Source organism: Quercus robur, chromosome 5, assembly GCF_932294415.1.
Source record: "Quercus robur chromosome 5, dhQueRobu3.1, whole genome shotgun sequence".
In the NCBI taxonomy this organism is placed as follows: Eukaryota; Viridiplantae; Streptophyta; class Magnoliopsida; order Fagales; family Fagaceae; genus Quercus; species Quercus robur.
The window spans coordinates 55869248-55886403 of NC_065538.1; the positions used below are offsets into that span (position 1 = coordinate 55869248).

A 17156-nucleotide genomic window follows, 5' to 3' on the forward strand; every position below is an offset into this window, starting at 1 on the left:
GAAATTTTATTAAAGAATTAAGACAAATCGGATTGGAAAACGTCATCCAAATCCCCAGGTAGATCTTCTACCCAAACATCAATGTCTGCAAATGAAACGGCTCTCCTAGCTAAACAATGAACTAATTTATTCCCATCTCGACGAACATGTTGAAAACTACAATGTCTTAAAACACCCCCTAACCTCTTAGTTTCATTGACTATATGACCATACAAAGTATTGCAACTCCCTGAAGCATTTAAAGCTTGCACTACCCAAAGGCAATCACCCTCCAAAATAACATCAAAAAGGCTCAATTCTCTAGCAAACTCCACTGCTCGTCTCGCTACAAGGGCCTCAGCCATCTCCACCGTTTGGGGTAGACCAATTCTGACTCAAGGTAACAACAACCTGACCTGAATGATCTCGATAAACAATACCAATGCCGGCACAGTGCAACTCTTCAAATATTGCAACATCAAAGTTAGCTTTGTAGGTACAACCAGGTGGAGGGGACCAACGAGCTTGAGGACGACGCACAGACCCCTGCTGCTCCTGTTCATTGGCATCCCAGAATTCATGGACCATCATGTTTGCTCGGCCCTCAATCTCATGGAGTTGCCATGAAGGTTGACGCACTCTAACCCGATTTCACCTCTGCCACAGACACCAACAAATTGTAGCAAACAAAGCAACCTTCAAGCAAACCCCCCCCCCCTAAACAAATTCTCTAGAAGTTCAACAAAAGAGCGGCACCCTTTCCGAACCTAATATTGGAACCCCGGGTCTGACATCCAAACTGCCTGAGCTTGATCACAAAGCAACAGAGAATGCAACGTCGACTCCAAATTATCCCCACACTCCTCACAGACATCATCCACAAGTACATGTTGAGCCTTCAAGTTCACCTTTGTAGGAATTGAATCTTTCGTTGCACGCCAGATGAAATGCCGGATTTTATTGGGAACCTTCATCTTCCAAATCTTCTTCCAAACAGCTTGATCATGAGCCAACGAAGACAAGCTAGGCGCAAGACAGTCCTCAGCAGCAACAAGCAGGTGACTATGAACACTATATCCACCATCCGCTGTCAAAGGCCAAATCAACACATCCTCCTCCCCATCAATATAGACCTGGATTTGGCTAACTATCTCAGCTTCCCAAGGCAGAAAACAAGGATCTAATTGACCTAGATCCCAAATTTTTGTGTTGGGAACAAATAACTCACAAACCCGATTCACAGAGGTATTGGCCCAAGGAGAAATAATCTTGCTATGTGTCAAGTCAGGCAACCACCTATGCCTCCAAATATCAATCAATTCCCCATTCCCAACTCTCCAAATTGCTCCTTTATTAGTCACAAGCTTGAAAAATACTCTTCCATGCATAGGAACATTTTGGATGAATAGGAGCATCAAGAACACAACCGTTTGGAAAATATTTCGCACTAAACACTTTAAAAAGAAGTGTCTCCTTTTGGTGAATAAGACACCACACTTGTTTTGCTAACATAGCATTATTAAACTTCTGAAGATCCCGGAAACCCATCCCTCCAATTGATTTTGAGAAGCAAAGAGAGCTCCACTTAACCCAATGGATTTTCTTCGAGTCACCACTACCCCACCAAAACTTACGAATCATTGCTTCAATATCTTTGCATAAACCAATCGGAAGCTTGAAAACACCCATTGAAAGCATCATTGATTTCAACTACTGAATGATTTTTATAAATTTTTCATCTTTCAACCGGATAAAGTTTAGTTACAAATTAATTGGTTACAATTTTACTCAATAAAACAAATATTACTACATATTTTCAAAATCTAATCATTGAATTACATGTTCTTTACTCTCTTAATTCACATGTCAAATTTTGTGTCAATCGGATATTATTATTTACTATATGATCTATAATCTTATATTTTATGCATAATTTTAAATTATAAAAACTTGCAATTTAAACAATTTATTGATGACATAGTTACTGATCTTTAATTTTCTCAAAATTTTGTAAGCATAGAGGATATAAGAAAAAGATGTAATCCAATAGTGGATTTGTCAAAATTCACCTCCAATAAAAAGATATTGAGTAAAGTTGTAACCTAAGGCTATAACCAATTTTGTAGCAAAACTCTGTTCCTTTCAATCCATTAAACTAACAAACTAGGGTCCTAATACTAATAATTAGCTCAAAAACATAATCAAAAACCAAATCACAGACTTCGACTCACCAAAATGCTCAATCTTTTCAGAGTTCAAAACCCAAAGCAAGCTAGAAACAACAGAAATGCAAAAATAAAAAAATAAAATTGTTCTTTCTTTTCGTTTGGATACACTTATCTAGAAGCAATCAAAAGCATGATCTACCAATGTCCAACGACTACCATAATTGGTTTTCCATGCATGGTTTTCCAAATTGTGATGAATGGAATTTACCGTAGCATCGAGCATAGGGCAACTGTTAACTCAACAAAGGAGAGGCTCTCCTTGGCCACATTTTACAACCAAGACGAGAAGCAGATATTGGTCATGCACCAAGCCTTATCACTCAAGAATCACCAGCATTGTTCAAGAGAATAGGTGCTCGTGATTATTTAAGGGGATATCTCTCATGTGAACTCGATGGGAAGACATACATTGATGGCATGAAGATCCAGAATAAGGAACAGAAAGGCACTTGAGAGTTGAGACATACCTTTGAGTTTAAATAAGGAAATAAATGGCATAAAACCTATATTGTATGTGTGCTAGTGGCTTGTCTACTAAGTCTGGTTTAATTAAATGCAAGACAGATTCAAATAATTGCAATATTCATTCTAAAATCGTTTGTTTTGCCAAAGCAGGACCAAGAGAACTCATAATCCATAGTAGTAAATAATAGACCACTAGATTTACAGCATACAGATAGCACAGCACATGCAATTGATTGACCTTCTAACTCTTGGGGATAATTAACTTGCAGAAATCGGAGGAAATCATTCTGCAACCTGAGAAGTGGATATTTGGAAAGCATAAAAAGTTCGAAACTAATATGTAATGTAAATATACCTATATATCAATAATGCTTCACAAAAATTGTGTGCAAACATTTGAAAACCAATAAAGTTAGTGCCAAACTCAATTAGCTAGCACCTCCTAGTGTTTCTGACAAAACATCCCAACTTCAAATTCCCCCACTCTAGACCATCGATATATTAAAAATAAAAATTTAAAAAAAAAAAAAAAAAACCCTACTGTGTTAGTTTATATTCTCTAGTCTCTACAATGATTCATTAGTATAGGCAATTAATTTTTTAGACAGAAATCTTGAAGGAAACAATATACATTCGATTAAATATTAAAAGCAAGCCACGCTATATGGCAGAATAAGCATTGCAACCACTAAGAATCTCATTGCCAAGATTCTTAGTCCAGATCAATCTCAGCTAATGATATCTCAGGTCAACAAAATGAAGAGGCTATTGTAGGGAATTTAATCAAAATCCCAACCTGTGAGAAACAAAACAAATAGAGAAAACACACGTCAAAGAAAACAATCACACGCACAAGACAATATTTACGTGGTTCGGCAATTTGCCTACGTCCACGGAATTGCAGGGATTTCACTATTATCAGGGAAAATACAATAGTGCACAAGAACACTCTCAAGAAACCCAAATCCCAATTACACCCTAGCACTCTCTCACAGAAAAAATAAGAATAGAAGCTGGCTGCCTCTCTTTACTCTATTTTCTCTCATGCGGCTGCTCACTAGGTTAATTGGAATTACTCTTAAATCACACGGCTGCACTAGAAATACAATATATATATATATATATATATATATATAAATTAAAGTCGGCTAAAAAAGGTTCCTATTACAAATAGGATTTGGTCAACTAAGTTGGGCTTGTGGCAATTCAAGCCACACACGGGCCCACTTCAACAAATCTCCACCTTGGCTTGAATTGATCAAGCTACACTAGCAAACTCCTCCATCAGCTCCACCTTAGCCCTTAAGGGCTCACAAGCTGCAAACATCAGCCACAATCCTCCATAACACAATCCCTCATCCCTGCAACTCATCCTCCTGTCCTCAAGCTAGAAAACCAATTGAAGCTGCGCACAGTTTCAACTTCTGAATAGTGACACCCTTAGTCAACATGTCTGCCAGGTTCTTAGATCCACAAATCTTCTCAAGCATTACCAGCTTATCTTTAACAAGGTAACGGATAAAGTGGTATTTTGTCTGTATATGCTTCGACTTTGAATGAAAAACCGAATTTTTGGCAAGAAAGATTGCACTCTGCACTCTGACTGTCACTGTGTAGAATGCCCATCTCCTGCTTCTTACCCAATTCATCTAAGAAACCATGTAGCCAAATCATCTCCTTTCCAGCTTCAGTTGCTGCAACATACTCAGCTTCTGTAGTAGACAAGGTGACAATCTTTTACAGATTTGAAGCCCATGATATAGCTGTACCACCCAGAGTAAAAACAAACTCAGTAGTACTCTTTCTACTATCAATATCACCAGCAAAATCAGCATCTACATAACCCTGCAATTTCAAACTTGCACCTGTGAAGCAAAGACATGTATCTGATGAACCCTTCAGTTATCTCATAATCCACTTGATTACCTCCCAATGCTGCTTTCCAGGCCTACTCATGAATTTGCTCACAACTCCCACTGCATGTGCAATGTCTGGCCTTGTACACACCATAGCATACATTAAGCTGCCAATAGCTGAGGCATAGGGCACCTTACTCATGTGGTCCCTTTCTTCTTCTGTCTTCAGTGACTGTTCTTTGCTTAGTTTGAAATGACTACCCAAGGGTGTGCTCACTGGTTTAGCTTTATCCATGTTGAACCTGCTGAGAACTTTCTTCACATACTCTGACTGTGAAAGCTTCAATGTACCATTAGCCTTGTTTCTAATGATTCTCATACCAAGGATTTGCTTTGCAGCTCCCAAATCCTTCATTGCAAACTGTTTGGACAATTGCTTCTTCAGATTATTAATCTTCTCAATGCTAGACCCTGCAATAAGCATATCATCCACATACAATAGTAATATGATGTAAGAATTGTCAAAAGACTTAACATAGCAACAGTGATCAGCTTCACATCTCTTGAACCCAATTCTATGTATAAAACTGTCAAATTTCTTGTACCACTGTCTAGGAGCTTGTTTTAAGCTATACAAGCTCTTTCTCAGTTTGCAGACTAAATTCTCTTGTCCTTGAGCAATGAACCCTTCTGGCTGAATCATGTAAAGGTCTTCCTCCAAGTCACTATAAAGGAATGCTGTCTTCACATCTAACTGCTCAAGATGTAAGTTTTCTGCAGCCACCATTCCCAGTACCAATCTGATTGTTGACATCTTCACAACTAGAGAAAATATCTCTGTGTAGTCAATGCCTTCCTTCTGCTGGAACCCTTTAACAACTAATCTGGTCTTGTAACGTTTGCTACCATCATGCTCATTCTTTATTCTGTATACCCACTTGTTGTGCAAAGCCTTCTTTCCTACTGACAATTCAGTCAGTTCCCATGTCTGATTCCCCAACAAGGAATCCATCTCATCCTTCATGGCTAACTCCCACTTGCTTGAATTCTCATCTTGCAAGGCTTCATCATAACACTCTGGCTCACCACCATCAGTCAACAGGAGATAATTTAGAGTAGGTGAATAACGCTGTGGAGGTCTAATGTTTCTAGAAGATCTGCGGACTTCAGCTACAGGTGTACTCAGATCTACCTGTGAATTTACATTCTCCTTATCTTCTTCACCCCTTTTCTGGACAGTACCTTCAGTCAATTCATCTAAGTTGACAAACTCAAATTTCTTATGATCTATCTCTGTAACATCTAACACTACAGTTGACCTGTCCTTATACATAACCTGTTCATTAAATATCACATTTCTACTTCTGATGATTTTCATGTTTTGTTCATCCCAAAACCTATAGCCAAATTTCTCATCACCATAGCCAATGAAAAAACATATTTTAGACTTTGCATCAAGTTTATTACGAGCATCAGAATCAATATGAACATAAGAAACACAACCAAAAACTTTTAAGTGTGAAAACTTTACCTCTTTACCGTTCCAAACCTCCTCAGGAAGTCTGAACTCCATGGGAACTGAAGGTCCTCGGTTTATCAGGTAAGCTGCAGTACTAACAGCATCAGCCCAAAAAGTTTTTGGTAGTCCAGCATGCAACCTCATACTCCTAGCATGCTCATTGAGAGTTCTGTTTATGCGCTCAGCCACACCATTCTGTTGTGGTGTCCCAGGAATGGTCTTCTCCATCCTAATTTCCTGTGCAACACAATACTCACTGAACCCTCCATCTATGTACTCTCCTCCATTATCTGACCTCAAACATTTTACTTTCAAACCTGTTTCTATCTCAACCATGGCCTTCCACTTCTTAAGAGTTTCAAATATATCAGATTTATTTTTCAGAAAATAAACCCATACCTTTCTGCTTGAGTCATCAATGAAAGTGATGTAGTACCTTCAACCTCCAAGGGATGCAACCAGAGAAGGCCTCCACAAATCAGTATGTACTAATTCCAATTTTTCAGCCTTCGGTGTCCTGCCAGTTTTCAAGAAGCTCACCCTTTTCTGCTTTCCTAAAATGCAACTTTCACACATGTCAAAATCAATGGACTTCAATTCTGGTAGTTTTCCTTTTGACAGCAGCATCTTCATCCCTTTCTCATTCATGTGACCATGTCTGCGGTGCCATAGGCTTGTATCAGTACTTGCATTAGCAACTACAATTGTGTCTCTTGGACTTGAGGTCATGTACAGAGTACCAGTTTTCTTTCCACGAGCCAATACCCTAGCTCCCTTTGTAACCTTCCAAATACCACCAACAAATAGTATTGCATGTCCTTCATCATCAAGTTGTCCAATAGAAATCAAATTCCTCCTCAAGTCAGGAATATATCAAACCTTTTCCAGTAACCAAACAGACCCATTGGGCAACAATATTCGGACATCTCCCATACCAACAACATCCAAGGCTGAACCATCAGCCAAATACACCTTACCAAAATCACCTGCAACATAATTCTGTATGATTTCTCGGTGTGGAGTGGTATGAAACGAAACTCCTGAATCCAAAACCCAATCATCAAGTGGACTGTCTACTGCAAGAAGTAATGCATCTTGTACCTCTTCTATTACAGCATTAGCAGAATCATTTTCATTCTTCTTCTTAGGACTTTTGCATTGATTCCTAAAGTGACATGTTTTCCCACAATTCCAGCATTGTACTTGTTGGCCTGATCTAGATTTACTTCTGTTCCGATTAGAATTTCTAGATTTTGATCTGCCCCGATTTGAATTTCTATTATTACCTCTACCTCTTGTCTCAAGGTTTAGGGCAGAACCAGATCCTGAGATTTCACCTGCATCTCTTCTGCGAATCTCCTCAACCAGAATTAAATCTCGTATATCATTGTACTTGAGTTTTTCCTTTCCTGTAGAATTACTTACTGCCATCCTCATTGCCTCCCAACTGTTTGGCAAAGAAGCCAAAACGATCAGTGCACGGATCTCATCATCAAAATCAATTTCTACAGACGACAATTGATTTGTGATAGTGTTAAATTCATTTAGATGTTGTGCTACTGATGCATTCTCTGCCATCTTCAGATTGAACAATTTCTTCATCAAGTGCACCTTATTGTTTGCTGACAGCTTTTCATACATACCAAACAAAGCCTTCATCAAATCTGCTGTGGTCTTCTCCTTTACAACATTGTGTGCAACAGACCTAAACAGAATTAACTTGATAAGTCCTAGTACCTGTCTGTCAAGAAGAGCTCATTCCTCATCCTTCATAGCCTCAGGTTTTGTCCCCAAAAGAGGCAGATGCAATTTCCTCCCATAGAAATAATCTTCAATCTGCATCCTCCAATATGCGAAGTCTGTGCCATCAAACTTTTCTATTCCAGACGCCTTTCCTGCTTCCTCTACCATTGCTCCCACTCAAACCTAACCCTAGGCTCTGATACCAGTTGTAGGGAATTTAATCAAAATCCCAACCTGTGAGAAACAAAACAAATAGAGAAAACACACGTCAAAGAAAACAATCACACGCACAAGACAATATTTACATGGTTCGGCAATTTGCCTACGTCCATGAAGTTGCAGGAATTTCACTATTATCAGGGAAAATACAATAGTGCACAAGAACACTCTCAAGAAACCCAAATCTCAATTACACCCTAGCACTCTCTCATAGAAAAAATAAGAATAGAAGCTAGCTGCCTTTCTTTACTCTATTTTCTCTCATGCGGCTGCTCACTAGGTTCATTGGAATTACTCTCAAATCACACGGCTGCACTAGAAATACAATATATATATATATATATATATATATATATATATATATATATATATATATATATATTAAAGTCGGCTAAAAAAGGTTCCTATTACAAATAGGATTTGGTCAACTAAGTTGGGCTTGTGACAATTCAAGCCACACACGGGCCCACTTCAACAGCTATAACTGTGATTAAATAAAGCTTTCTCTATTAACCATAGATTCTTAGGAGAATGACAACTTGTAAGATATTCCTCTGCCAGGAGAATGGTTCGAATGGTCAACCCAGCAAAAATTACTAAATTCGTACTGAAGAAAAGAAATCCAGAACTTATTATAAAGCTTAGAAGAAAATAATCTTAACCATTAAATTATTGTACATTGAATATTATTTATGTCCTTTGTCAGAGCAAACGCCGCAAGCTTAGCTAGGTTTAAGATTTTTTTTTTTTTTTTTTAAATGTCAAATGCTTTACGCAGAGTCAACAGGTTTATTAAATACAATTTGTAATAATAAATAAATAATATATAAAACATACGCTGCATTCAAAATATGGAGGAAAAAAAAAAAGAACAAAGAAGAAATAACAGAATATTAGTTTTACAAAATAGAAAATAAAGTACAGAAATTGTTAATATGTTACATATATCGCTATGCTATGAGGACCAATGGCTTCATTCCTTATTCATGACCTGAAGTATATTAATCCCTAAATTTCAAGTTTTCAACAGTACCTGTACATGATAAATTTGTCATGTGTTATGATGGAATAGAGCAAAACCCTTATAGCAAGCATCAGTGTAATCTTTGAACCTAACATTGACACAGCAAAAAGAAATATGAGGAAAAGCCTTAAAATAAGCGGCATATTAAGATCTATAGTAAGAAAGAAAGAGAATGACAAAAGAAGGAATGAACCTCTTCACTATTTACACCACCAAAAAAATAAAATTAGTTACTGTCAAATGCAATGCTACGAGGTTGAAGCTGCAATTTTTTTCTCTGCAGTGGTCATAAATGGAACAAGTCTCATGTGATGATATGCACATGAAAGTATGTATGCAAGTTGCCATGTCACATCCTATTTATCAGAGGAAAAGTAAAACATGGCGTTCAATGGATTGTGATCCTTTGTAACAAAACGCTTTTCACTGCATGCACCTTAAAAACACACTGAAGCATCTCAAAAAAGTTGGCTGACCAAACAAAATGGCCCTTAATAGTATAACATCACTCATCCCTCAATCTAACAACAGGTTATAATTTAGACTCAAGTATTAATAAGAATCAAGAGTTGGTGAAACTTGAAAATCAAGTGCAAGAGTTCCTATTCTTCAACACTTCAAAACTGGAGTGATTATTTATTCTTTCCACATTATATATTTTTAAAAATTTATTTATCATTTTCTTCCTTTTTTGATACAGTAATTTTTCTTTTCACATTATTGATTATTCTATACCTAACACATTTGTTCTGTTCACACCTTTATCAACCATTACGCATGCAAAACAACTAACAAGACTCGAGTGAGATAGTATCATGTTTGGTGGGGAACCATTTTTACACATCTTTTTCCACAATTTTTCTACTTCATACATCACTAGGTTGTACAAACACTGCTAATCAATTAATTTCTTGTATCTTTGTTTCAAAATTAAAAAGCAAGAACCACAACTGTAAAAAGTTCTAGAGCCCTCTCTCTAAACAGAATATCTGATCTTTATTGATTGAAGAAGAGTGAATACAATGAATGAATCTATACATTATTGCTATCTATATATACAATCTGTGTAAGCAAACAATCCTAATCATCAAGCCACGTGTACAAGCTATAACTGCTGCTTATGTCATGCTTCTATCCATATGGCAGAACTCCTTCATACGAGTGAATGAAGTGTTCATGATAAGGAACTGATTCAATCACCTCTGACAGCTCTGGACTTATCCAATTGCTCTGAATTTCAATTCCTTGAGTACTGCCCTGTTCTCCATCTCTGTTCTTATATCTGCTAATAGCTTGGGTGCATTCCTCCTTACTTTTAACAACAACTGAATTACTAAAGAGCAGAGGGTTTTCTCACAACCACAAGAACACGTCGTAGATAGAGAGGAGAGAGAGGCACCGAGCTCTCTACTGAGAGAGAGAAATTGGGTAAAATCTCTTGCTGTCTTGTGATTTGTTTTTGCTAGGATTTGTATTTATTCAGTCTATAGTAGTAAAAGGTAAATTTATGACTATTATTCAATTTGGAAGTAGACCGAGAGTTGATATCTAAGATGCTAAAGAAACAGCTATTGAGATTGAGTTATTGTAAACTTTAAGGAGAAATTTTCCATTTTTAAGCCTAGACATAATTTTGAATTGCCAAGACTGTATAGCCAGACCAGCCAGCAAAATCTCCTAGACAAAGAGCTAAAGTGCTTCAGAGGGAAGCTAAGAGGCCAAAACAGGATGCTGATTAATCAAAACAACTAGCTAGAAAGGTAGAAGCAAGTCCTAACGACTAAACAACCAGTCCTAACAACTAAACAACAATTCAAGAGTCAAAACAATATGCATAAAATTCCAAACCATAGACTAAACAACCAGTCCTAACGACTAGACGGCCTGAAGATGAGTCGAAACAGCAACCTGAAAGGTTTATGGACGAAACTTTTGATAAAAAGAAAACTCTTGAATTGCACGATGTGGAGAATTTCGAGCGAGAATATATAGGAGAGCCAAGAAGGTATTGAAACTGCTATTGTAGAAATAGAAATAGACAAATTAGCTACTATTAGGCCTATTTCTATGCCAATTACAACTTAGTTAGCTACACATATTATGCTACAACATGCCGAAATCAAAACAAAAGAAGATATTATCATGAGAGTAGAGATCACGGAGCAGGAGGGTAGGATTGTCATCCATGTTGTCCAAAGGGAACTTGGAAATTGGAATGTGAAACAAAAATAGATTGGCATGAATGGAACTCATGACATTCAATTTCTAACCTTTTTTTTTTTTTTTTTTTTGCTTGAGTTATACATAATTACACAAGGAACAATACCAAATCTGATTTTTCATTCTTGATAAATTTGATGCCATGGTTGAAAACAGAAAAGGAACTTCCAATCTTATCATTGATACCTCCAACAAAGAAGGTGAAGTATCAAATTCATTCTTGTAATGTCACTCTAAGGATGCTGTTTAATAAACTGGGGACATTAGTACTTCAACATTTCAAAACTCAAGCTCGAGTTTGCACAAACTAAGGGAGATTGATGCAACCGTCATAGTTCTAGGAAAAACAAATTTAAATACCTTGAAATTCAAGAATTGTGATCTAGTTTCAATGTGGGGTCATCTAGGCACCTTTAATAGACGACGTTCTAGTTTCTTTGTGATATTTGTAGTTCAAATCGAATCTCCTTCTCTCCTACTATATATCTACTTATCAAAAAAAAAGTACTAAGTTTGTTTAAGCTAAAAAGTTACTAGTACAATTTTAATTCAGTTTTACTATAATAAAGGTATTCCTGTAATTTCTAGATTTTATGGAGCGGAGCGTATCAAATGTCTATGATTCTTATTTTATATTTATTTTGAGACATTTTTCTGTTTGGTAAGTGCTTACTTTTCTTTGTTATCAAAAGTCCTAGTTGGTCTGAGCACCAAAATATCTTTTTGATCTGATTGATCATACTTAACACTGGTTGATGTTATTGGATGTTGATACTTTTTAGAATTAATATTTTATCTGCTCTAATTTTTGTATTTAATGTAATTGATTGTGAATTATTTCCATTGCTAACTTGGGTATAAAGTTATTTCCTTTCCTTCTAATATCTAATTGGGAACCCTATTTAAAGCTTCCATAATTCAAAAGCCGGTAACTCTTATAAGAAGTGTGAAGGCTTTAAACCCTTGTGGACACACACACACAGGCGAATAAACTGTTTACCTCTCAAAAAAAAAAAAGCTTCCATAATTCACTATTATAGGCAGCTGATCATGGATTAATGAAATCTGGTTTGAAATTTTTTTCCAAGCTTGGCTAACTCTAAGAAACTTAAGTGGTTCTAGGACAACAAACTATTATACAACTATTTTGTCATAACTTCGATATAACAAACTATAAGTGATTGACTATCATTTACATATGGACCCACTATTTCTTTTCGACCAATCACATTCTGTCACATCACAGTTGTAGAAAAGAAGTTATGAAATAAATTGTGGTCTTATATTTTTTTTTTCCCCAATCCCTCTTTCTTTGCTTGGTGTTAATTTCTAGATTTTGACATTTTGTCCTTCTTTCTACTACTGCGTGATAATTTCTAACAACCATACCTTTGATCACTTTATTTTATCCCTCTTTCCATTAATTGATATTTAATAAGCCTAGATGTTGATTAATAAGTTTATCTTCTTTTTTTTCTTTTTTCTTTTTGTCTTTTTTTACCGACACGTTCCCTTGAGAACGCGTTTGTAATCTTTCTAGGAAAAGGTTTTTTGTGAGCCCCAGTACTGTTTCTAGGAAAAGGATTGGCAATAGTCTAAGGCGTCCTCATGGTCAACAAATATAGAGATTAAATTTTATAAAATTCCAAAACCAGATTTTAAGCTCTAAGGGTGTGATTGCTTAGGAAAGTGGGAGAAGCTGGGATTTATCTCTCTTTATTTCACGTTCAAATAATTCAATGTTACAACACCAAAAAGCCATCTACTCCCTCAATATCTATATTCAAGATCCAATATTAATTTTCATTTCCTAAATCCTAAAATATCAAACGAAACTAATGGCATGGTCAAAATTCCTGATTTAGAGCAGAATTTCTAAAGGCCCTACATGGTCAGTAAAGTTTTTGTCTTGTGTCAAGACCAATTCAAAGGTTGATTAGCAAAATGACAAATCAAAGCCAAAATTGTCAAGTTACATGACCAATGACCTCTTAACTTATATGCGAACCTCTTTCCCTTGTAAGAGCAAGGAGGGTTGAAATTGTGGATTCAAACCCACTATACTCAACAATAAAAAATTAAAACCTTTAAAGAATTTTAAAAAGTTCAGGTACATGCTCCAAGAACCCAAAAAAAAATTTACAGATACATAATCCACTACAAATTCAAATACGTTGTTAAATGTCAGGTACTTACAGATACGTACTCCATTTTTTTCTGCAAACCATGTAGGACTGTTGATTTCTTATACCTTTGAGAAAATTGTGATGTTAACGGGTCTTGTAGCGGCGGCTACAGAATTTTTTTTTTTTGGGGTCAATAGGGTTGAAGTTAGAAATGGTTTGGAGGGAAAGTTTATTTATTTATTTTGTTTAACGAAGAAGCAATTTTAACAATAAATGCTACTAATGCAATACTTTCATAATAAAATTTAGGTGACAAATTGTTAAAAGTATATAAAAAAAAAAAAAGTGATGTCAATTGTAAGTCTAGATAAAAACCAATTACAATATACCACCTAACTTTTTTTGTAAAATTATTGTGAAAACAGCACTATGATAATTACATTTAAGCTTATTTCAACTAGTTTCCAACAAAATTTAGGTTTAGGTTGTTTGAAATTTTTTATTTAGGTGTGAAAAAAATTATATATAGAGGGCGTTTGGATTGCGCTGAAAGTAGCTGAATGCATTGTTGCGTTTTCCGGCTTTTTTTTTTTTTTTTTTCTCTTTCAGCTGCACTAGTTGACCAAGTTAACTGTGAACAGTATATTCGTGCACTATTCACAGACCCACAAATTCTACTTTTCAGCAATTTTTTCATTAAAAATGAGTCTCACGATACTATTCATACATTTAAAAATTATTTTGTTACAGTGTTTTCAGTTTCAACAAAAATAAACTCAATCCAAACGGATTCATAGTGTTTTTTTTTTTTTTTTTTTTTTTTGGGCCAGATCAGAGGTTCAATGAACCCCTTGGCTGGCTGTAGCGCCGCCCTGTTGTAGACCTTTTCAACTCTTGGGATAAATTTAAAGTTCACGGTTCTCTGTTCAGGAGCTAAGACTTTAAGCTCTTTCTCTTTGGGTTTTCTTGGAGCTATGGAACCAGAAATAACGACGCTAGGGAGCTCTATCCCAGTTCCTTGTGTTCAAGAGCTAGCAAAGGAGACGACAAGCACAGTCCCACCACGTTATGTGCGTTTTCCTAATGAGCCTCCCATCATATCTGACACCACTTCTCTACCCCAAGTCCCAGTTATCGACATGCAAAGGTTATTTTCTGCAGAATTTTAAGGACACAGAGTTGGAGAAGTTACACTATTCTCAACAATAAAAAATTAAAACCTTTAAAGAATTATAAAAAGTTCAGATACATGCTCCAAGAACCCAAAAAAAAAATTTACAAATACGTAATCCACTACAAATTCAAATACGTTGTTAAATATTGTCAGGTACTTACAGATACGTACTTCATAATCAAATTTAAATCACAAGTTGTTAAAAGTATATAAAAAGTGATGTTAATTGTGAGTCTAGATAAAAACTGATTACAAGATACCACTTAACTTTTTTTGTAAAATTATTGTGAAAATAGTACTACCATAATTATATTTAAGCTTATTCCAACTGGTTTCAAACAAAATTTAGGTTTAGGTTGTTGAAATTTTTTATTTAGGGGCAAAAGAAATTATATGTAGTGTTTTTTTTTTTTTTTTGGGCCAGGTCAGGGGTTCAATGAACCCCTTGGCTAGCTGTAGCGCCGCCCATGTGGTGGACCTTTTCAACTCTTGGTATAAATTTAAAGTTCACGGTTCTCTGTTCAGGAGCTAAGACTTTAAGCTCTTTCTCTTTGGGTTTTCTTGGAGCTATGGAACCAGAAATAACGACGCTAGGGAGCTCTATCCCAGTTCCTTGTGTTCAAGAGCTAGCAAAGGAGTCGACAAGCACAGTCCCACCACGTTATGTGCGTTTTCCTAATGAGCCTCCCATCATATCTGACACCACTTCTTTACCCCAAGTCCCAGTCATCGACATGCAAAGGTTATTTTCTGCAGAATTTGTGGACACAGAGTTGGAGAAGTTACACTATGCAAGCAAGGAATGGGGTTTCTTCCAGGTTATCCTCTCTCTCCCTCTCTCTATGAAAAGAATGTTTAGGAGTGGAAAAACTGTACCTGTCTTACTGAATCTGAACAACTATGATCAAAATAATCGGTGGTTAAGTGGTAAAAAAAGGAATTAGAGAAAGAGATGAGATATGATTTGATGTAAAACATGACAAAGTGAGAAGAGAACTCTTCCTAACAAAAAAGAGTCGACTTTACTCTGTTTATGATTTCCTATTTTATTTCTTATAGTACGAGACTGTACGACCGTAAAAGGATAGTAAAAAATACAACTTACTTTTGAAGTTACAAACTTGGTCAGGCCACAAAGAAGAGTTGGCATTCTATATTGTTCGGAAACTTAGTTTATAATTTTTTTTTCTTTAATATAAAAAACTAGTTTAAATATATTATTATATTTTAGTTTGAATGGAGTCTATTCCTTTTGCACAGTTAATTAATCATGGGGTGAGCATTTCATTGGTGGAGAAGGTGAAATTAGGCATTCAAGAACTCTTTAATCTGCCAAGGGAAGAGAAGAAGAAGTTATGGCAATTACCAGGAGATCTTGAGGGGTTTGGACAGGCCTTTGTTGTGTCTGAGGAACAAAAGCTTGATTGGGGAGACATGTTCTACATGGTCACGCGTCCAATCCATTTGAGAAAGCCTCACTTGTTTCCCAAGATCCCACTCCCATTCAAGTATCTCTCTCTCTCTCTCTCTCTTCACAATGATTGGTACTACTTTTTTTTTTTTTTCCTTGACTCAATAATTTGTACTTTTTTTTATTAATTATTTTCAAGAACTTATTTTTAAAAACAAAACAATTTATATCTCTCTTACAATAATTGGTACTTCCTTTATTTTTTCTTGACTCAATAATTTGTACTTTTTTATTAATTGTTTTCAAAAACTTATTTTTAAAAACAAAACAATTTATATGGTGTTTAAGATAGCAATCTTAGTTCTTTTCAAGCAAGGTTGTGAGCCCGTTTAAATTATGTATATTATAATTTGGATATATATATATATATATAATAGAGAGAGAGAGAGAGGCAACATTAACTTTTTTTTTCTAGTTGGGTTTACTCAAAGTCTAATTACTATTCTGGTGATTAACCATCTTCCTTCACATGTAGAGATAACTTAGACGCTTACTCAACAGAGCTTAAAGACCTTGCCATGAAAATACTTGAACAGATGGCAAAAGCTCTAGGAATGGAACATAATGACATGAGGAGCCTGTTTGAAGAAGGGTTTCAAGCAATGAGGATGAACTACTATCCTCCATGCCCACAACCTGAGCTTGCGATTGGCCTCAATGCTCACTCAGATGCTGTGGGCTTAACAATCCTCCTCCAAGTCAATGAAATGGAAGGCCTCCAGATAAGGAAAGATGGGAGGTGGATTTCAGTCAAACCTCTCCCTAATGCCTTTATTGTCAACATTGGCGACATTTTGGAGGTAAATACCAATTTTTTGAGTAATTATTCAACACTCTCTAAATAATATGTTTTCTCCTCTCACATAATTACAAGTATCACAAATTAATTATATGATAAGGTCTATATTCATGCTAGCAAAATTGCTTCCAAACTATTGAGTGATTTTTCCAAAGTTTCCATCTTCCTATCCATTTAGCTAGAACTAAGGTTCATTTATTTTCTTTTTTTGCTGAAACTAAGGTTCATTTCTTAAAACATAATTAAAGACCAAATCAAATACATAGACACACCAAATCCTTTTGCAATATGCTCAATATTTAAGGGGCTCAAAAGTCAAAGCAAGACCAAATA

At 35.9% G+C, this 17156-nt stretch overlaps 1 protein-coding gene across 8 annotated transcripts in view; it reads left to right on the forward strand.

Moving 5' to 3' along the window:
• The window catches only part of LOC126726369 (protein SRG1-like), an 81176-nt gene that overhangs the window by 63155 nt on the left and 865 nt on the right, over positions 1–17156 (forward strand). For 2 of the 8 annotated variants that reach the window (XM_050431610.1, XM_050431609.1), the window contains exons 2-3: positions 15814–16061; positions 16500–16824. In XM_050431610.1, coding sequence (XP_050287567.1) covers positions 15814–16061; positions 16500–16824 — 573 coding nt within the window. Of the gene's footprint in view, positions 1–2710; positions 2819–10136; positions 10462–14217; positions 14527–14991; positions 15372–15813; positions 16062–16499; positions 16825–17156 lie in introns of those variants that run through there. The other 6 variants (XM_050431607.1, XM_050431606.1, XM_050431605.1 and 3 more) reach the window with 6 other exon arrangements.